This window comes from Oncorhynchus kisutch, linkage group LG13 (assembly GCF_002021735.2).
Source record: "Oncorhynchus kisutch isolate 150728-3 linkage group LG13, Okis_V2, whole genome shotgun sequence".
NCBI lineage: Eukaryota > Metazoa > Chordata > Actinopteri > Salmoniformes > Salmonidae > Oncorhynchus > Oncorhynchus kisutch.
In genome coordinates, this window is record NC_034186.2 from 68,583,246 (window position 1) to 68,604,569 (window position 21,324).

General features: G+C 41.8%; 2 protein-coding genes across 2 annotated transcripts; one reads left to right on the top strand and one right to left on the bottom strand.

Annotated features, from left to right (window-relative positions):
- Nucleotides 1-2,447: 2,447 nt before the first annotated feature.
- Nucleotides 2,448-14,933, top strand: LOC109901850 (aldehyde dehydrogenase 2 family member). The gene is made up of 13 exons (XM_020497841.2): nucleotides 2,448-2,663; nucleotides 3,315-3,419; nucleotides 3,924-4,064; nucleotides 6,470-6,549; nucleotides 7,497-7,608; nucleotides 8,887-9,015; nucleotides 9,111-9,224; nucleotides 9,365-9,467; nucleotides 10,281-10,465; nucleotides 11,130-11,294; nucleotides 13,877-14,034; nucleotides 14,185-14,299; nucleotides 14,481-14,933. Exons 1-13 carry the CDS (start codon nucleotides 2,547-2,549, stop codon nucleotides 14,511-14,513), a joined length of 1,557 nt encoding a protein of 518 aa, XP_020353430.1. The 5' UTR covers nucleotides 2,448-2,546; the 3' UTR covers nucleotides 14,514-14,933.
- Nucleotides 14,934-14,977: 44 nt separating this feature from the next.
- On the bottom strand, nucleotides 14,978-18,621 carry LOC109901668 (taste receptor type 1 member 1). The gene is made up of 6 exons (XM_020497658.2): nucleotides 18,144-18,621; nucleotides 17,734-18,034; nucleotides 16,794-17,540; nucleotides 16,468-16,680; nucleotides 16,217-16,337; nucleotides 14,978-16,058 (listed from the first exon to the last, which is right to left on the bottom strand). The coding sequence occupies exons 1-6, from the start codon at nucleotides 18,332-18,334 to the stop codon at nucleotides 15,136-15,138; spliced, it is 2,496 nt and encodes an 831-aa protein (XP_020353247.2). The 5' UTR covers nucleotides 18,335-18,621; the 3' UTR covers nucleotides 14,978-15,135.
- Nucleotides 18,622-21,324: the final 2,703 nt, after the last annotated feature.

The following is a 21,324-nucleotide window of genomic DNA, read 5'->3' on the forward strand; positions in this document are numbered from 1 at the left end:
TGGACTGTTGGCTTGACAACCCAAAAAGGACGTTTTTTGCATTATTCACAGTAGGAAATTGGAATTTCTGAATATTCCCTCAAACATCTGATAAAGGTTCTGAATTGTGCCATTCAAGAAGTGCTTCTGCTTTTTCTTCTTGTTCCTCGTTAGTGTGTCCTTTTTCCCTGTTGTTGCTCTGCAGTTGTCATCACATTCATAGAATCTAGTGATTTTTCTCTTCTGTGGCTGTGCTAATTCTGTTACACTGATTTTTCCTGGAGGATTGAAGACTTGATGGCCTGTTTTCATGTGCCCTCATTGCTTTTGCTGAAAAGCAAAAATCTCTGTTTGCGGCTTTCACCAGGCCATACTTTCTCAGGATGTTGCCCATGAGAATTTTTGAAGCCACTTGTTTGACCTTGGCACTGCACTTTAAAAAAAATACTTTTGTGTTAACTCTACAAGGATGGTATTTTGAAACAAAAAGTTCTCAAGTTCTTCTGAGTTCCCTTCATTTTCTGTTTTGTCTTTGGGAAATCGTGTCTCTCCATTTTGTTCATCAGTCGATCATACTTTTTGTGTATTTCTCAGCTTTCCGTAAAGCATTATCAAGTTTGACATTTGTCATACTAAGATCTCTGTATGCTTTTGAGAGATCTCTTCCAACCTTTTTCCTTCCAGCAAGTATTCGACTTCTCATTCCTGTTGCAGACCATGAGGAAGGGGTATCAGGGCAGGTGAGTTAGGGGCAGGTATGATGGTCTCATGTTCTGGCTGCAGGTCATCTGGTGACTGAGGTGGTGTGTTGGCTGATAGGTAGGTATCCATTGCAACTGTTCTCTTTAAAGTCTGTCTTCTATTCCGTTGGTTACATTTCCATTGCCATCTCATGTCCCTGGTATCGTATAGGATCATTTTTTATTTTGTTTCTATGTCTGTGACCTCTGTGCTGTTTTATGTGGCATCTTCTAAAAATAAACACAAATACTACTTAGTTTTCAACTTGTGCACCCCTTGGAGCATTTTCTAGATTAAATGAATTTCAAACATGGTTAAATAAGCCTAAAGTTTAAAAAAATAAAAAGGTAAAGTAAAAACGAATAAGATAATGGATTAGTCTCATTTCCACCACTTTCTGTAATTTTCACCACAATTAAGTTTGGAAATGACTGTGATGCAAATGACACTTCTACAGTTTCTGGGGAAAATTAACAGACTGCTTAGCATGCTTTGGTTAGTATTACAGCTAGCATATCATTTACACTAAATACATAAAATATCAAATGAAAGAATAACAAATTAAAGAAATTAAAGCCTGTTTGGAAATGACTGACAATTAAAATATTCTCTACACAAGCAATATTTACCTCGATTTTTCTTCAACTTCTGAACATCACATCTGGAACAACTGTCCACTGCAGCCATGTGGGTCAGTGTCACAATATGTTTTCCATGGTAACTAAATTAACATTCTCTTGATTTTTTTTTATTAATGAGGAATTTGTCCTCAGTGGTGGAAAGGACACCACTCCCAAAGGACAGGTCTATTTTGTGTAAAAAAACAATATAAAGGGCATACTCACAAATATTAATATAGATTTAATTTAATTGACTCTTTCTGTAGTACATAACATTATATAATGTGTAATTATTAATGTTTTCTCATAGAAAGACATAGTAGAAGCTTAAAAGTCTGGGTCAGGGACAAGGGCAAAATAGTGAAATTGAAGAATAAAATGCATCTGAAAAGTAGCTAGAATACTTGATAGAGAGATGTTTAAAAAATGATGGGGTGATTCCAATGTGAACTTAACATACAAGTATTTGTTTTATTTTGATAAAATCCCCAAAATTGACCAGAGGACATAATAGTGCCCATAGTTGCATAATCACCCTAAAATTCTACCTGAGTAAAATCATAAAGGTATTTGGTTTTAAATATACAGTACTTAAGTATACACAAGTAAATATAATTTCTAAAATATACTTAAGTATCAAAAGTTAAAGAAAAAGTATAAATAATTACAAATTCCTTATATTAAGCAAACCAGACAGCACAATGTTTTTGAAATGTATGGATAGCCATGGGCACACTCCTACACTACTTAAGTACTTGACACCACTGGGAATGAGGGTGTGCATATACCCTGTCTGCTTGTTTTTGCTCATGGTTTCTTGTGTTGAAAATGTGCCCTCATTTATAATATTGCTTTGTTAATGTTTCCCTTAATAGTTTACTCTCCATTATGTTGGATGTTGGGGAGGCTGTTGCAAAGATGAAGTGAAATATTGTAACAAAATGTGTTTTTGACGTCTGATTTGCTATTTTTATTTAATTTATGTTATGTTTTACCCCACTGTTTCACTCTTTATGAACTTGAACGATATTGATGCAGGCACTATAGCCTACATTTCACTTTGAAAACGTAATCTAAGGAAGGCTCTACTACGCATGCTCTTGGGGGCGGGTGACAGATGACGATCGACTTCACTGTACAATACTTTGTGAAAGCCCGCTCTCCGCTCTCCCTGGTTGACAAACACATTTGTGTTGAAGAAGAACCATGCTTCGAGTTGTGTTATCCCGAACTTTTCCTCGGATCTCTGGCATTTCCAATTGTCAGTATTCGGCGGCCGCCATCCCGGTTCCAAGCGCACAGCCCGAAGTCCATTATAACAAGGTAAGCGATAAGCATTGACCTGTTGAATGACCTGTTGAGTAGCTATTATCATTTTTGCACACTACTGAAATGATCGGTTTAGTGTATTTCTGTCATGTGCAATTCATTGCAAGGCAACTAGGTATACGTGAGAATTGCAATATCTTTTGGACTAGCTGCATTATTATTAACTCTTGTTGCCATTAAAACACTTGACCTGATTGAACCTTGTGAGAACGTACTTATCTGATACATTGGGTCAACTGAATTCCATATACACTAGATAATTGTTGGTATGATGGTGTTATGCAAAACTGTAATGTGGCAGACAGCCAGAAACCTTCCTGGGTTGCATTAATACAACGTTTGCTAGAGTTGAAAGACCAGCTTGTACATAGAGAGCCACAACACACATAATGTACATGCATGTGTTTCTGTTCAATTGTTTTGGAGAAATGTATGAAGAGACTTCTCATCCATTGTAATATTATGTCAGAGACAGTATCTTACAATACTGCACAAATTAAAAACTGAAGGGACGTAATGGGATGTAACTGGACAATAGTGTTTATACTGGCTACAATTTATTTTCAGTCTATTGGATCAAAGAGTTGTGATAACATATGTAATCTAAACATAGAGCCTAATCAAATCTCCTCTGTCTCATTACAGCTGTTCATCAATAACGAGTGGCAGGATGCAGTCAGCAAGAGGTCCTTCCCCACCATCAACCCAGCCACAGGAGAGGTCATCTGTCAGGTGGCAGAGGCAGACAAGGTCAGTGGCTGGAACTGCCTTGAAACCTGGAGCTGTTCTGTCTAATTACAAGACTTACATTCTCGATTCCTTGGAGTAATCACTGATCTAATATAATTGGATAGGTGAAAGCAGGTGTTCCACTAGCCTACATAGCTTGGACCTATTCAGTTGTAATGACTGTCTCAAGGGAGGAAGGAAGGTGGCATTTTTCAAAGCATCTGAACAGGCCCCTCGCTGTTTCTGTATTCAACAACACTACATCCTTGCCATGCTAAGACAACAACAAGTTGCCTGAAGCAGAAACATGACAATTCGGTGTGGTAGGTGGACGAGAGGGTAAAATAAACATGGAAAAAGTTAACTGTAACAACAGGTGTAATTAGAGCACAATTGCAGCAGTGTGCATTGTTTTCCTTTCTGTTTTCCATTTTTTAAATTATATAATCTAATATTTCTGATTTGGTTTGCTTGTCTTTTCATCTCCCTCTGTTTTCCCTCTGGCCTCCTTCTCCCTCTTTCCAGGCAGATGTGGACAAGGCTGTGAAGGCTGCCAGGGAGGCCTTCCGGTTTGGGTCACCATGGCGACGCATGGACGCGTCGGACCGCGGGCTGCTCCTGAGCCGGCTGGCAGACGCAATCGAGAGGGACACAGCCTACCTAGCGGTCAGTGACGCCGTCCCATTACTGCTGGTCAATGGAAATGATTCACCTGAAGTGGTGTTATGAGCGGCTAATTAGATGCACAACATTCCTGGTCTGGCACCCATGCCAAAGAAAGCAGTTGTTTGGGTTGTATTAGAGTTTACTTGTGTGGCACAGTGCTTTGTCTGATGACAAATGTTACCTTCCAGTGGTGGAAACGTTTTACTCAGAAATATTATCTTCAAAAAAAGTATGTTCAGATAGATTTATTTGGCTTGTAAAACAGCAGCGCCATATTTTGCAGAGTCACTGTTAGTCCTGTATTCCACAGGTTGCTGACCTGAGCAGCTCCCACGCTGAAGTCACATGGCAGAGGTAGAGACGCAGGGTCACGGCTAGGTCACATGATCAACACCGAGAAACCGCTGAGGAAGTGGAATAAAATAATTCCTTAGTGCTGCTCTTACAAGACATACACAAAACATATTTGTTGGTGTTGTTTGGTGAAAGTAAACGGGGGAAGGCTATAGTCGTGAAAGAGTTTTCTCTGGGCTTGTTTTGATAGAAGAATGAACAGCTTCAGCATAGGAAGCTGCCCTACTTTGCCTGGTAAATGAGGCCCTGCTAAAATCAGATTTCCTTTTGTTTACGCAAGGGATTGGTTCTTGGAGAGAGAAACAAGCTTCTTAGTGTGTGTGGTGTATTACAAGACAGTATGATTGTTAGTACAGTATTTAGATTGAACTTGATTAACTACTGTCAGATTGGCTTATTAGGGGTGCAAGGTCCATCAGGACTGGAAATAGCAATGATTCTGTCCACTGAACTGGCTCCACCTACATGTTAAATATGGATATGGTGTGTATTTGAGAGGGATTCTGTCCAGAGCCAAGCCAGTGACTCGTCAGTACTTGTAAAACTGGCCAATCTGTTTAAGTAAGTTCAGTCCAATGTCTTCAACATGAACTGTATGTGGTTGTAAATGTTGTATCTAGATACGTTTTGTCGTGTGTGTTATGTTGACCACAAATACCCTTTTGTTCCCATTTGCCAAGCCAAATAAATGGTGCGTGGACAACGACAATCTTTGATTCACTCTGTTGGCGATGAGCCAATTAATTCCCCGGGTTTTTGTCTTGCTTTGGATTCTAATGCTTCTGCGTACAACACTGGATATCTATTAGATCTTTCTAGGAAGGTATTGACATTTTTTTAATAATTTTTTTTTAGGGGGTAGATCAGCTTTATTATTGCAGATGGCTTCCAGCAATGTAATTGTCTGCATTGTTTCCAATCCCCCATATTTTTTGGGTAAAAAACAAAGTATGTATGTATGTATGTATATATACACTAACGTTCAAGAATTTGGGGTCACTTAGAAATGTCCTTGTTTTTGAAAGAAAAGCTTTTTTTTTTGTCCATTAAAATAACATCAAATTGATCAGAAATACAGTGTAGACATTGCTAATGTTGTAAATGACTATTGTAGCTGGAAACAGCAGATTTTTCTTTTTAATGGATGATCTACTTAGGCGTACAGAGAGAGGCCCATTATCAGCAACCATCACTCCTGTGTTCTAATGGCACGTTGTGTTAGCTAATCCAAGTTTATAATTTAAAAGGCTAATTGTCATTCGAAAACCCTCTTGCAATTATGTTAGCACAATTAGGTTAGCACAGCTGAAAACTGCTGTGCTGATTTAAAGGAGCAATAAAACTGGCCTTTAGACTATTTGAGTATCTGGAGCATCAGCATTTGTGGGTTCTATTACAGGCACAAAATGGTCAGAAACAAATCATTTTCTTCTGAAACTCGTCAGTCTATTCTTGTTCTTAGAAATGAAGGCTATTCCATGCTAGAAATTGCCAAGAAATTGAAGATCTCGTACAACGCTGTGTACTACTCCCTCCACAGAACAGCAGAAACTAGCCCTAACCAGAATAGAAAGAGGAGTGGGAGGCCCCGGTGCACAACTGAGCAAGATGACAAGTACATTAGTGTCTATCTAGTTTGAGAAACAGACGCCTCACAAGTCCTCAACTGGCAGCTTCATTAAATAGTACCCGCAAAACACCAGTCTCAACGTCAACAGTGAAGAGGCGACTCCAGAATGCTGGCCTTCTAGGCAGAGTTCCTCTGTCCAGTGTCTGTGTTCTTTTGCCCATCTTAATATTTTCTTTTTAATGGCCAGTCTGAGATATGGCTTTTTCAGGTACTATTTATGCTGCCATCTAGATCCTCTGAGGCTGTGGAGGGATCCAAATTGTGGACTTAAAAGAAAACATGAATCATCCGTGTACAATGACACCTTTGTTTGACAATGTTACGTAATACAGAATACAGCCTTGCTACTATCTGTCCTCAATCAAACTTCATCAGTTAGGCCATGGCGGAACTCTGACACTTTGACCTTATTTTGCCATAGGAACTGGAGACCCTGGACAATGGGAAGCCCTATGCCGTATCCTACAGCGTGGACGTGCCCATGGTGGTCAAGTGCCTCAGGTCAGTCACAGTAATATACATTGCAGTGTGTATGTGTGAGAGCAGTGAAATGCACGCATGCATTTTATCCTTGGGGATCAGGCTTTCAGCTCAACTGCCCCCGGCCTCTGGAAGGCCCCTTCCGGATCAGCTGAAGGCACCAGACTCTGGGCTCCTTTAAAACGGGCCTAAAAACCTTTCTCTTTAGGAAGGCTTTCTGTTTATAGCTGTGCTCCTTGGTGACCTTGTCATTTGTAGTCAGCTGTGTTCTTTGTGTCAGTTGCCTTCTAACATTCTATTTGGTTTTTATTTTATGCACTTTGATATTATTCTGTATATTGAAAAGGGCTTTACAAATGTAATACATATATTATTACTTTCTGCAAACCAAAATGTATGAGTTGTCATGAATCTTAAGTGCCAGATGTGGCGTTATGCTATATGGTTGAATGTTTGTTACATTTCAAGTGTGTGTGAAGTTGTAGGGCAAAGCAGAGACCGAATGGTGGGAAAGAGGGGGAGACTGACTGTGAATTAGTTCTTAAAAGAATGTGACTGCAGGCTGCCAAACCTCCCTTATTTGATTGGCTGGCACACAGCACCATGACCTAGACTGCTTACTGTATACTCACTGTGGATCCAATCACTATCTCAATCTACTGTCTGTTTCCCTTTTAATGGATTGGAAATAGACTAATTTACAGTTTCCTTCTTAGAAAAAAATACACATTTCCTTCTACTCTTGATATCTGAAACTATAGTTGCTGCAGATCTATTTCATAATAAACATTTATACTTGGTAGCCCTACTGAGTCTACTGTCCTGGTACTTACTGAATATGGAATGTAGTGAGTACTTAATGCAGTTGAGAAATATTGACATCCCCCAAATCCCTTTTGATGTATCTGAAAGGTGTAATATTTTTGAGGATTCTTGAGTCCAAGTGTTTACTGTCTGTGTGTGCACAGGTACTGTGCAGGCTGGGCAGATAAGTGGGAGGGGAAGACCATTCCCATCGATGGAGACTTCTTCTGCTACACCCGTCATGAGCCCATCGGTGTGTGTGGCCAGATCATCCCGGTGAGTGAAGGAACTGTTCAGGGGTTAGAGATGGACCTCCTTGATCAAATCAAATCAAATTTATTTATATAGCCCTTTGTACATCAGCTGATATCTCAAAGTGCTGTACAGAAACCCAGCCTAAAACCCCAAACAGCAAGCAATGCATGTGTTGAAGCACGGTGGCTATGAAAAACTCCCTAGAAAGGCCAAAACCTAGGAAGAAACCTAGAGAGGAACCAGGCTATGTGGGGTGGCCAGTCCTCTTCTGGCTGTGCCGGGTGGAGATTATAACAGAACATGGCCAAGATGTTCAAATGTTCATAAATGACCAGCATGTTCGAATAATAAGAAGGCAGAACAGTTGAAACTGGAGCAGCAGCACGGCCAGGTGGACTGGGGACAGCAAGGAGTCATCATGTCAGGTAATCCTGGGGCATGGTCCTAGGGCTCAGGTCCTCCGAGAGAGAAAGAAAGAGGGAAGGAGAGAATTAGAGAACGCACACTTAGATTCACACAGGACACCGAATAGGACAGGAGAAGTACTCCAGATATAACAAACTGACCCTAGCCCCCCGACACACAAACTACTGCAGCATAAATACTGGAGGCTGAGACAGGAGGGGTCAGGAGACACTGTGGACCCATCCAAGGACACCCCCGGACAGGGCCAAACAGGAAGGATATAACCCCACCCACTTTGCCAAAGCACAGCCCCCACACCACTAGAGGGATATCTTCAACCACCAACTTACCATCCTGAGACAGGGCCGAGTAAAGCCCACAAAGATCTCCGTCATGGCACAACCCAAAGGGGGGCGCCAACCCAGACAGGATGACCACATCAGTGAATCAACCCACTCAGGTGACGCACCCCTTCCAGGGACGGAATGATGAATCTTAAACCGTTCAGGGGTTAGAGATGGACCTCCTTGATGAATCTTAAACCGTTCAGAGGTTAGAGATGGACCTCCTTGATGAATCTTAAACCGTTCAGGGGTTAGAGATGGACCTCCTTGATGAATCTTAAACCGTTCAGGGGTTAGAGATGGACCTCCTTGATGAATCTTAAGCAACATTCTCAATATACTTTCTCAATATGTAATTTAAGGCGACACCCTCCCTCCAAACCTGGTAGAGCTGCAAGGCTGTGTTGTGTTAATATAGTGGCAGCCTGGACTTTAATGTGTTGAGTGCCTGCATGGATTTATGTCTGTGTACTTTGCATGAGTTTATGCACACGTTTGATATGGTCTGTCTTCACTCTACCGTTCACTGTCTTCCTCTATCTTCCCTCAGTGGAACTTCCCTCTGCTGATGCAGGCATGGAAGCTGGGGCCAGCTCTGGCTACAGGCAACACTGTGGTGATGAAGGTGGCTGAGCAGACCCCCCTCACTGCCCTGTATGTGGCCAGTCTCATCAAGGAGGTTGGTACACTAATACACTCACACACACACACACACCCTCCTTACCACATTCCTTAAGCTCTCTCTCTATCTCCTCTCTCTCTCTCTCCTCTCAGGTTGGTTTCCCTCCAGGTGTGGTGAACATCCTGCCTGGTATGGGTCCATCTGCTGGTTCTGCCATCGCCTCCCACATGGATGTGGATAAGGTGGCTTTCACAGGATCTACTGAGGTAAGACAGACCGCCCATACCTCAGGCATCTCAAAGAACTGAGTCACTGCTTTCAAAGGGCCAATGTGTTTTGGTGTATTAGTGTGTGTATGAGAATGAACCCTGTACTGTCTAAGCAGCTCCATGCTCTATGTGTCCAGGTAGGTCACCTGATCCAGCAGGCATCTGGCTCCAGCAACCTGAAGAAGGTCACTCTGGAGCTGGGAGGAAAGAGCCCCAACATAATCATGTCTGATGCCAACAGTGAGTAAGGCTTGAGGCGACTCTACTTTTGGGATGGGAATCCAGTTAGAAATATGTTAAAAATGGGAACCCTTCATTTGGATAGTCAGTTACAGATCATTTAGCAATATCTTAAGCAAAGTGTGGTGTCCGTTTTAGTTATGAAGTACCAATTGCAGCAGGCAGCTGCTACTTTTACAACAAAGGACATCTACCACAGGAGGCTGGGGGGGATGAGTTATAGGAGTACAGGCTCATTGTAATGACTGTAATGGAACGGAGTCAAACGTGGTTTCCATATGTTTGACGTGTTTGATACCGTTCTGTTTATTCCATTCCAGCATTACAATGAGCCTGTCCTCCTATAGTACCTCCCACCAGCCTCCTCTGAAGGCATGTGCATGTTTGCCTGTGGGTCTTTATTTGTTTGATTGCTGTGTCTGACTTAGCTGATGTGTTTTGACTTGAGGTTATACACCTTCCGCTTCAAGTCAAAACTTTGCTCAGCTATAATGTTTGCACCGCAGTGACAAATGCAGGATAGGGCTAGAAAACATACCTCAGTCCAGGGATGGAAGATGTCACAGTACTCCTAATTATCCCATTATCCGACATGGAAAACCGAGAAGATTGAAATACTGCTAGTTTTTTAAACTGCCTTTTTCGTCAGCATGCTAGGCTAGCTAATGCTAAAGCAGCCCATTGGATTCCACAACACTTCCGGCAGCTACTCACCCCAAGGCCAGGTGTCAATTTCATGGAGTCCAATGCTGCAAAACGTCAAGTGGAAACATATCGGCTATGTATGACTGTGTTCTCTCTCTCTTTCTGCAGTGGCGGAGGCGGTGGAACAGTCCCACTTTGCCCTGTTCTTTAACCAGGGCCAGTGCTGCTGTGCCGGCTCCCGTACATACGTGCAGGACACCATCTATGATGAGTTTATGGAGCGCAGTGTGGAGCGGGCCAAGAGCAGGGTGGTGGGAGACCCCTTCAACATGAAGACTGAGCAGGGACCGCAGGTTAGAAATACTGCACAAACACACACCCAGACGAGTAGAGTAGGAGTTGAAGACACGCCCAGACGAGTAGAGTAGGAGTTGAGGACGCACACCCAGACGAGCAGAGTAGGAGTTGAAGACGCACACCCAGACGAGCAGAGTAGGAGTTGAAGACGCACACCCAGACGAGCAGAGTAGGAGTTGAAGACGCACACCCAGACGAGCAGAGTAGGAGTTGAAGACGCACACCCAGACGAGCAGAGTAGGAGTTGAAGACGCACACCCAGACGAGCAGAGTAGGAGTTGAAGACGCACACCCAGACGAGCAGAGTAGGAGTTGAAGACGCACACCCAGACGAGCAGAGTAGGAGTTGAAGACGCACACCCAGACGAGCAGAGTAGGAGTTGAAGACGCACACCCAGACGAGCAGAGTAGGAGTTGAAGACGCACACCCAAACATAAGACACTGGATAAAAATATAAGAGCTGCACACTCTATTGTACTGAAATAACTGTGGTACCAGCATTTCCAAATGCAGAGCCTTTATCAGAAAACAACTACAAAAACGCACTTGCATGCATACATATACACAAGCACATGTAGTCTGGTTTGGTTTATAGCTCTCTCCCTAACACATTAATAAGGCACCCACTTACGAGCACTGTAAAACGGTTCCCTATCTAGGTGGATGAGGAACAGTTCAAGAAGATTCTGGGCTACATCAGCAGTGGGAAGCGTGAGGGGGCCAAGCTGATGTGCGGGGGAGGGGTGGCTGCAGACCGTGGCTACTTCATCCAACCAACCATCTTTGGAGATGTCCAGGACGGCATGACGATCGCCCGTGAGGAGGTACAGCATGGCATTTTCTTTATTAACAACGCACTCTGTCAAGATTCACCATTTTGGCTCCTGGGGCTGCCTTGGCAGAACCCATGAAAATGGAAAGAAAAGCCTGTATATTTTGGTTGTCTAAAGTATATTTGTGTGGCTATTCTGAAGCTAGAATCCTTAGTTGCTACATTCATTTTTGAACTTGTAAATGAATGATATACAGTTGAAGTCGGAAGTTTACATACACCTTAGCCAAATACATTTAAACTCAGTTCTTCACAATTCCTGATATTTAATACTCGTTAAAAATCCCTGTCTTTGGTCAGGTAGGATCACCAATTTATTTTAAGAATGTGAAATGTCAGAATAATAGTAGAGAATGATTTATTTCAGCTTTTATTTTCTTTCATCACATTCCCAGTTGGTCAGAAGTTTACATACACTCAATTATTATTTGGTAGCATTGTCTTTAAATTGTTTAACTTGGGTCAAATGTTTCGGGTAGTCTTCCACAAGCTTCCCACAATAAATTGGGTGACTTTTGGCCCATACTTCATGACAGAGCTGGTGTAACTGAGTCAGGTTTGTAGGCCTCCTTGCTCGCACTCGCTTTTTCACTTCTGCCCACAAATGTTCTATGGGATTGAGGTCAGGGCTTTGTGATGGCCACTCCAATACCTTGACTTTGTTGTCCTTAAGCCATTTTGCCACAACTTTGGAAGTATGCTTGGGGTCATTGTCCATTTGGAAGACCCATTTGAGACCAAGCTTTAACTTCCTGACTGATGTCTTGAGATGTTGCTTCAATATATCCACCTAATGTTCTTTTCTCATGATGATCTATTTTGTGAAGTGCACCAGTCCCTCCTGCAGCAAAGCACCACCACAACATGATGCTGCCACCCCCGTGCTTCACGGTTTGGATGGTGTTCTTCTTATGCTTGCAAGCCTCCCCCTTTTTCCGCCAAACATAACGATGGTCACTATGGCCAAACAGTTCTATTTTTGTTTCATCAGACCAGAGGACATTTCTCCAAAAAGTGTGATCTTTGTCCCCATGTGCAGTTACAAACAGGAGTCTGGCTTTTTTTATGGCGGTTTTGGAGCAGTGGCTTCTTCCTTGCTGAGTGGCCTTTCAGGTTTATGTTGATATAGAACTCGTTTTACTGTGGATATAGATACTTTTGTACCTGTTTCCTCCAGCATCTTCACAAGGTCCTTTGCTGTTGTTCTGGGATTGATTTTCACTTTTCGCACAAAAGTACGGTCATCTCTAGGACACAGAACACATCTCCTTCCTGAGCAGTATGACAGCTGCATAGTCCCATAGTGTTTATACTTGCGTACTATTGTTTGTACAGATGAATGTGGTTCCTTCAGGCATTTGGAAATTGCTCCCAAGGATGAACCAGACTTGTGGAGGTCTACAATTGTTTTTCTGAGGTCTTGGCTTATTTCTTTTGATTTTCCCATGATATCAAGCAAAGAGGCACTGAGTTTGAAGGTAGGCCTTGAAATACATCCACCTCCAATAGGCTAATTGACATCATTTGAGTCAATCAGAAGCTTCTAAAGCCATCATTTTCTGGACTTTTCCAAGCTGTTTAAAGGCACAGTCAACTTAGTATATGTAAACTTCTGACCCACTGGAATTGTGATACAGTGAATTATAAATTAAATAATCTGAGGAAACAATTGTTGGGAAAATTACTTGTGTCATGCACAAAGTAGATGTTCTAACCTACTTTCCAAAACTATAGTTTGTTAACAAGAAATGTGTTGAGTGGTTGAAAAATTAGTTTTAATGTCTCCAACCTAAGTGTATGTAAACTTCCCGAAATCAACTGTACACCCATTTGATTCTTACAGAATAAAACATATAAATGCCTCATGAGCTTAGTTCATACCCCATCAGAACCTACAATATAAGCTTGTTTTACTCCAGTGTTTGTGAACAACAAATGTAAACAAACATGGTTAAAACTATACATGGGATATCACGGATGGTCAGTTCTTGCATCCATAGCACTGTCTATGAATTTGAGTGGTTATATTTTTTTCCATCCCTTAGCTTTTTAGCTAAACTGTGGCGAGGAGAACACATTTGTTTCAATGAAGTATTCTAGCTCTAAGGAAAGTAGCCAGACAAGCTCATACATGTGTAACATGTTCTCTTCAAAATCAAATCAAATCACATTTTATTTGTCACATACACATGGTTAGCAGATGTTAGTGCGAGTGTAGCGAAATGCTTGTGCTTCTAGTTCCGACAATGCAGTAATAACCAACAAGTAATCTAGCTAACAATTCCAAAACTACTACCTTATAGACACAAGTGTAAGGGGATAAAGAATATGTACATAAAGATATATGAATGAGTGATGGTACAGAGCAGCATAGGCAAGATACAGTAGATGGTATTGAGTGCAGTATATACATATGAGATGAGTATGTAAACAAAGTGGCATAGTTAAAGTGGCTAGTGATACATGTATTACATAAGGATGCAAGCTTACATAAGGATTCAGAGAACAGATCTCTTTAGATTCTATTCTTTAAATGAATTTCTCCTCTATAACACTGCCTTTGTCTGTGTTCAGATCTTTGGGCCGGTGATGCAGATCCTGAAGTTTAAGACTCTGGAGGAGGTGGTTGAGAGAGCCAACGACACAAAGTACGGCCTGGCAGCTGCTGTCTTCACCAAAGACATCGACAAGGCCCACTACATCTCTAGCGGAATTCGCGCTGGCACTGTCTGGTATGCTGATTTTCTAGCTTAGTTTATTTTACATTATGTCTCTCAAATGATCCATTTCTTTCCGTAGTATTAAGGTCCAGAGGTTGGCTGAAGTTGGCCCATTATAATACGATAATTGTGTATGTGGTTTGTCCATTTCTTTCTCCTAAGGATTAACTGCTATAATGTGTTTGGAGCACAAGCCCCCTTCGGTGGCTACAAATATTCTGGTAACGGTCGTGAGCTGGGAGAGTATGGCCTGGACAACTACACTGAAGTGAAAACGGTAAGGACCCCATAACCACCACAATACTGTAGGAGAAAATGTTCAGGCCCCATTGGGCCACATACGTAAATGCCACACGTTGCATACGTAATAAACAGCAACATCTCATAGATACAGCTACTTATGTTCACAAAATGTGTTAATGTCAAAGCTTCAAAACATATTTTATTCTTTACCTCAGGTAACGATCAAGGTCCCTCAGAAAAACTCGTAAAGACGTCTGAACTCTGCCTCCAATCAAGGAAACTAACTGACCACAGGGAGGCTCTATGGAACTAAATCAGCCTTTATTTGGTTTATCACAGAGTCCTCAGTTATTCAGTTGGACTTTAGTGTTACTTAGCCTCTGTACTCATCTCTAACTTCACGTAAAGAATTTCCAAACAAGATGAGAAAACAATTACAGGCATGGTGCTGTTAGTTTACACCCAGCTTGTTGTACAGCCGTGTCAAACTTCAACAGCTTATTTTAAGCACTTCATAGAGCGTGCCATAATATTTCATAATACTTATTTCAGTCATCCTGTTTTAATATGGTGAATCCCTGCTACAATGCAGAGTAGTTTTGTACTCTTGTAGAGTGAGTGGGTGAACTTTGAAAGGATTTTGAATAATAAATGCACTTGATACTCGCTATTACTTGTTTTTAACCTAGTCATCTGATTGGACACAAACAATAATTTAGAAAGTGTTTTATTAATGGGAAAACAATTCAAATGCTTTAATGGAGGAAAACAGTATGGGATTAAAAAATATAGATATTGACTGAAAAGAAACATCACAGGACTAACTGGCAGTTCTAGTGCCACACAACAATATGTCTCAACATATGTACATTATCTAGGTTGAAGTGTGTAACTCTGGATTGCAGTTTGAAAATAGGCTGCTGTATTACGCTCAGGTGTAATGATAATGATATAGCATTTAGGAAAGAAGTAACCAAAGAGTATACCATACAGACTGCACAGCACAGAGAAAGGATTGACAGAGAGTGTGTGCTTTCCTTTGGTAGACAGGTGCACCGTCAGAGAGATGACCCAAGAGATGAAGAAGATAAGCAAGCTGAAAGTGATAGATTTACCCTCGTTGTAGTTTTTGGGCAGGTCAGTTCCCATGTAGGCAAAACTAAAGCATGCAATACCCAGCAAAACGGCAAACAGTACTATCACATAAAAGATGGGGATGACTCCATATGTGCAATCCAAAATTATCTCGCTATACAATGTTATCTGATTGGGCTTGGGTCCTTCAATGGCTATCCACAAAATGCACAGAAACAGCATTATGACAGTGGTTGTGATAATAGTGATCCACTGACCACCATGCTTGACCCAGAAATCATACGCTTTGGGCAGTTTGGCGGCCATTTTGAAGATACAGACAATCTGGAAGGAGCGAACAGCGAGACAGGACAGGCAGGCCACATAGAAGACTACAAACACAGAATTGCGTACGGTGCAGATGGCCTCGGTGGGTTTGCCGATGTGGAGGAAGACACTGATAGAGGACATGGACAAGCAACACAACATGAAGAAGCAGAGCCTCCCACCAGCTGACTTTACCACAGGGGTGTCCTTCTTACAAAGGAACAGAACCAAGATGGCCATTGAGATGAGGATGATGGAGCTGGCCTGGAACATCAGAAAAATGGCCAACGGAGCATCAGAATGCAGATACTCTATAGAGCGCTTAGTGCATGAGGTACTGCCATTCCTGGCCCACTCATCCTTTTGGCATGCTATGCAGCTGTAGGGATCGGCTGTTGGGAGAGGAAGGGAAGAGAACGTCGGTGACAGATTCTAATATGTGTACAGATAACAATCATTCTTGTCATATGATTCATAGGTGTTCTTTCTGACCTCTTGACCTGTCCAGAAAAAACTCTAGGCAAAAACAGAAAGTCATGTTGCTCAGTACCTGTGTGGTTGATGTACTTTCCATCAGAGCAGATCTCACACTCAAAACAGCAGGTGTGGAAGCCAGTTTGAACTCTTCTGGAGCCAGATTTACACTCACTAGAACACTGCAGAACTGGAGCCTGCAAGAAGTAGGAACAGCTTAAAATATCACTGGAAAAGACCAGCATCAGTTATCAATCCTTTGAATACCACAGTGTTTTGATGGTGTATAATGTATACTTGCATGTTTTTGAAGAATGTAGTACAAACCTTTGTGCCCTCAAACCAATGTATGAGAGTTTCATTAATATGGAAGCTTGGTGTGGGGTTGGTAAGGTATGAGCCAATGTCCACATTAGAACATGTTTTATTTTTGCAGTCCCAGTGTACAATGTCGTAATGAGCCGGTGGGTCCCCGTTCTCATCAAACTCTATACTTTGATTGTCCAATTTGAATTTGACCTGTTTTAGTGCCTCAGTGACCTGGGAATGCAACACAAAATGGTCAAATAAAAGATCATGTCAATTAATAATCATATTTTTGGTGATGTGGTTGACCATAAGGCTTCATGTTGAAGGAGATGCAGCTCACTTACCATGTAAGGATAAGCAATGAATTCTGAGTTGGCACAGTTCCGTGTCCCACATCGCAAAACATTGTGGAGTGCATGAGCCACAGCATACACTGCAGAGTAGATGACAAAGCTGTATGTCGGGTCCTCTCCAATAATTGTCTGGGCACTGGTGGAGTTGCAGTCTGAGCAAATCTGACCACATCTTTCCTTCAAGTCCATGTCAGTGCATGCATTCTCATGTCTGGATTTTACTGTGTTGTTAATGAACTCATCAAATCCTCTCAGGTCCTTGTGCCTCCGTACAGTGACACCTAAGACCGTCCCTATCCTCTCAATCTGACTCTTCTTGATCAACTCTTGGTTCATGGACCATGTCTCACTAGCGATCCATATCTTCTCCTTCACTCTGAGATCTATGGCCTTTTGGATGAAAGGAATGACAAACTCCACATTGGCAAAGACTACAATAACCTGGACATTGAACATGGCTATGTTGTTGAATAGACGCCCTATTAAGGATTGGTTTTGGGGAATGGTGTCTTGGTACGCCAAACAGATGTTAGCTGGTCTAATCTTATCCTGAAAAACTGTCAAGGCATCTCTGCTGTAGTCATTGTCACCACCGATGAAAGCCACCCAGTTCCAGTTAAACTGTTGGAGTATACGGACTATAGACTCCACCTGATATTTGTCGCTGGGAATGGTTCGGAAAAAGGAGGGAAATCTGTTTTTTGAGCTCAGTTGGACACTTGTTGCCCCATGAGTCACCTGTTGAAGTAAAACACAAAACGATAATGCTTTTGTGAGAACAAGGATTGTCTTATTTGAACAAGCATTACAGTGCAGGTACATTTATATTGCAGTGTTCTACAGAACCATTCCTGAAGAGTACAAACACAAGACAGCTACTGTATAAATAGCACCATCATGAGGTTATATTGTGCCATAAAATACTACTTACCATTGGAATCATCTCAGACATGTACAGAGGGGCGACACTGATGGTTTGGCTGCTTCCAAACGGGCCAGTGACTGAGATGACTTTAGGTCTGTAGTTTGTACCGTTCCACACGGGGATGGCTCCTCTTCCCTTTTGGGTCAGAAATTCCAGAGCAGCCCCATAACTGAGCAAGTCAGAGCAGTAGTCAAAAATCTCATAGCCCAGGCTGACACCAGGCAACAGCAATGTGGAGTTGTTGATCTCTTCAATAGCAAACCTCATGACTTGAATCTGCTGGTAGCTTGCTGAGGAAAATTTAAACCTGGGATATAGAAGGTTGCATAGTTTTACTGTCCATGTGTGCAACAAAAAAAGTTTGACATTTACAGTATGTTTTTTTCCCCCAGTGGTGAAAGCAGACTTTGCCTTACCTGTGACATTGAAGCACCTCAGGTTTTCTGTTTTCAGTGTCAGTCGCTGGACCAGTCCCTCCATACTTCTCATGCAGCTGGAATAGTCCCCCCACAATGTAGTCTCCATCCAGGCTCAGTCGTGGTAAAGAGGAGCATGTGTCACTTTGTTTCACCAGGTGAAATGACACCATCACCACAAGAAACAACATTGTTGGTTTCTAAGTAAGAGAGAGTTGTTAGAGCAGAGGCTGAAATGCTCTCCATCTACTGAGGTGACTGATACCAATCATCTCACTCTGTTTTACATGTTGCGTTACTTCCTTGTTCGTGTTCCATGCCCCAGATACCTGGATAACCACATCCACCTATCCATGGTTAGGCTATTATGGAAAAATGTCTTGAGGTTTATGAAAATATCTTTCACATATCCCTTTATACAAAATAATTAGACATTTCCACCAGAGGAGGCTGGTGGGAGGAGCTATAGGAGGACGGGCACATTAATGGATGGAATGGAATAAACAGTAGCGGTGCGTGGGTAAAATCACTGGGGAAGCCAAGCCAGAATAAAAAGCCATATTACAACCTGTGTTGTGATAATTGCATTGTGCTCTATAACCTGTTAGTTCATATGCCTTGCAACTGTGATATATATGCCTTAGGCCAAGACAATAAGAAGACACAGTGGCAGAATAAATTCAACCACACCTTTGTTTCATCACAAAACCAGAAAGCAACCTCTGTCTCAACCTCTGTCTGGTGCAGTCCACAAATCATATTGCATGTAACAATCCGTTACATGACCTACAGCATGGTCAAGCAAGTTACTGATTCTGACATTTTAGGACCACTAAACAACTATTGATTTAGAACCGTGGTGAGTTACCGCAAGCCGCAAAGGAAACATGAGCTGCCTCCACTATTCCAGCACCTTTTCACCTTCAACATTATCAAATCACCTCTGCTTTGTCTAATACAGTGACAGCTAAAAGATACCAAAAACAATTTAGTCCAATCAACATAAGCTAAATATGATGTGGCCATGCGCGTTCGTGCAAATAGAAAAAACATATTGACTCACCCTACTTGTAGAGAAACGCCAATGCCATCCTCCTCTCATGTTGATGAAACGGTCTATCACTCTGTCATACAGTACACACTTTCATGTTTTGATGTCCTAGGTTACCCTGGCTAAAATGCTTGCTCGCTAGCCTAATTTCATTTCATGGGCAATGTTAGCTAGTTAACATTAGCCTTCTACAACTAGCTACACATTGAACTTCCATCCTCTCTGGCCACCAGAGGACAACAATACAATAAGATGCACAACGAGTTTTGGTCAATGTTTGCTCTCGATGCAATGTGATTGGAGTGAAGCCAAATCCAAACGGGCTTCCCTTGACACTTTTTATGTGTGCGCCAGGACCACTCACAGTTGAGCTCTATACTGATTGGCTATTATTTTATACAAAAGGCTTGCCTTGCATTCAATGTTCCTGGCACAATTAATTTCATACTCTTTTGGACCAGACAGCATCAGAAAAATGGCCTACACATACAGAGACAGACAGTGCTGTTTAGCTCACTCGGATGCGTTCTCCGGTGAGATTTGGGGTATTTTTGGGGGGAACCTGGCTTTCCTTTGCATCCATGAATACACACCACTGGGAATAAATGGAATGGTTTCGAACATGGAAACAACCTTTGACTTTGTTCAATGTACTGTATTTCACAATGAGCCCATCCCTCTATAGGTCCTCCCACCAGCCTCCTGATTTTCAATACGTTTTTAAACCCAGAGGCACATCATTGTGAGACTTACGGGAATGCTTGCGAAACAGACAAAGCAGAACAGGATGGGGTTTGGTGTTTGAGAAGTCAATGAGAAGTGAAAAATTCTTCCTTAGTTAATTTTCTCAAAATCTAAAGACACAATCTAGATCTGAACCAATGTCTTAAGTAGTTGAACATGTTATTACGCCAACCTCATGAAAGTGACAAGATTTCCTTTTTTTAAGGAGTGCATTTGACTTGACGGCCTGCACATGTGCAGTTCAGCGCAAGACGACAGTTACACCTCGATCACACCGACTGCGTCTTGCATTTTGGTCCACCAGAATTATTAATTTCCAATGGAACGCTGCGTTTGCCTTGCAGCATTGCAGGGCGTTCTGTATGGTGCATATGTTGGATTTATCGAACGTATGAGTCAAACTGTATGCTTAGACGGCTTGACAGAAATGGTAGAAGGTGAATGTTGAACTTTTGTTGCACAAATATCCAGATGATGCTGCGTACCATTTTAAGCTGTCGGCGTGATCGAATAAGACCTGATGACGAGTTTCTGTACATGAGCTTAGCTAGCACACTTCGCCATAACATTGCCTACAAGCGTCATCTCGGATTTCTATTGGAGAAGTAGGCCAACTATGCTGAAAGAGTAAAGTTTGTGTGTGTGTGTGTGAGAGAGAGCAAGTTCTCCCACACTGTACTATGCAATTTACATATGCTCATCAACATTTGCATCTGAAAGGCACTGTTCATTCACCACTTGTTGCCATCCCCACATTATAGCTTGAAACAGAGTTTTACATCAGTCCTGCCTAGGGTTGCATGTAGCGACCAAGGTGGCTCCGAAAGACATGGCAGCTCTGTTTCTAGTTCCAAATGCTAGATTGGACCAATACAATTTTAATGGGAGGGTATATTACTGGTAACCTTCAAAGTTTACCAGTAAACTACCAGAATTTGGGTAATTTCAAGTTTCTTTGGAATTTTATCACAGGACTTCTAGTGGCCTTTTTGGGTACTTCTGATTATCACAGGGGTCTATCTCTGGCCCTCTGTGTGGCCTTGTCACATGTAAATAGATAAATGAATAAGAACATGATTTAAAAATTTAAATAAATAGAATGACAAGCTGTAAAACATTTTCCTCAATATAAACCATTTAACTTAGTGAATACCATTGGTATTTAATATGAGGATTTCAGCATTAAATATCCTTTATTTATTTTACAAACTTATCTCTGTTCATGTTTTTGCACCCAACTGGTGGCAGTTGTGAAAGACAATCAAGTTGGAAGAGTTGCAGAGTTTATTGAAAATAATGCCATTGTTTAGATTTTTTCATTCATTAGGCTATTTTCTCATAAGGTGTATCCACCAGAAACTCATGGACAATATGGACCCAAATATA

Coding starts and splice junctions, on each gene's coding strand:
- LOC109901850 (XM_020497841.2), top strand. CDS start 2,547: ATGCTTCGAGTTGTGTTATCCCGAACTTTTCCTCGGATCTCTGGCATT. Junction 4,065..6,469: donor GGGACACAGCCTACCTAGCG/GTCAGTGACGCC, acceptor ATTTTGCCATAG/GAACTGGAGACCCTGGACAA. Junction 14,035..14,184: donor ATTCGCGCTGGCACTGTCTG/GTATGCTGATTT, acceptor CTTTCTCCTAAG/GATTAACTGCTATAATGTGT.
- LOC109901668 (XM_020497658.2), bottom strand. CDS start 18,334: ATGTTGTTTCTTGTGGTGATGGTGTCATTTCACCTGGTGAAACAAAGT. Junction 16,681..16,793: donor TCATTGCTTATCCTTACATG/GTAAGTGAGCTG, acceptor TTGCATTCCCAG/GTCACTGAGGCACTAAAACA. Junction 16,059..16,216: donor AAAGTACATCAACCACACAG/GTACTGAGCAAC, acceptor CTCTCCCAACAG/CCGATCCCTACAGCTGCATA.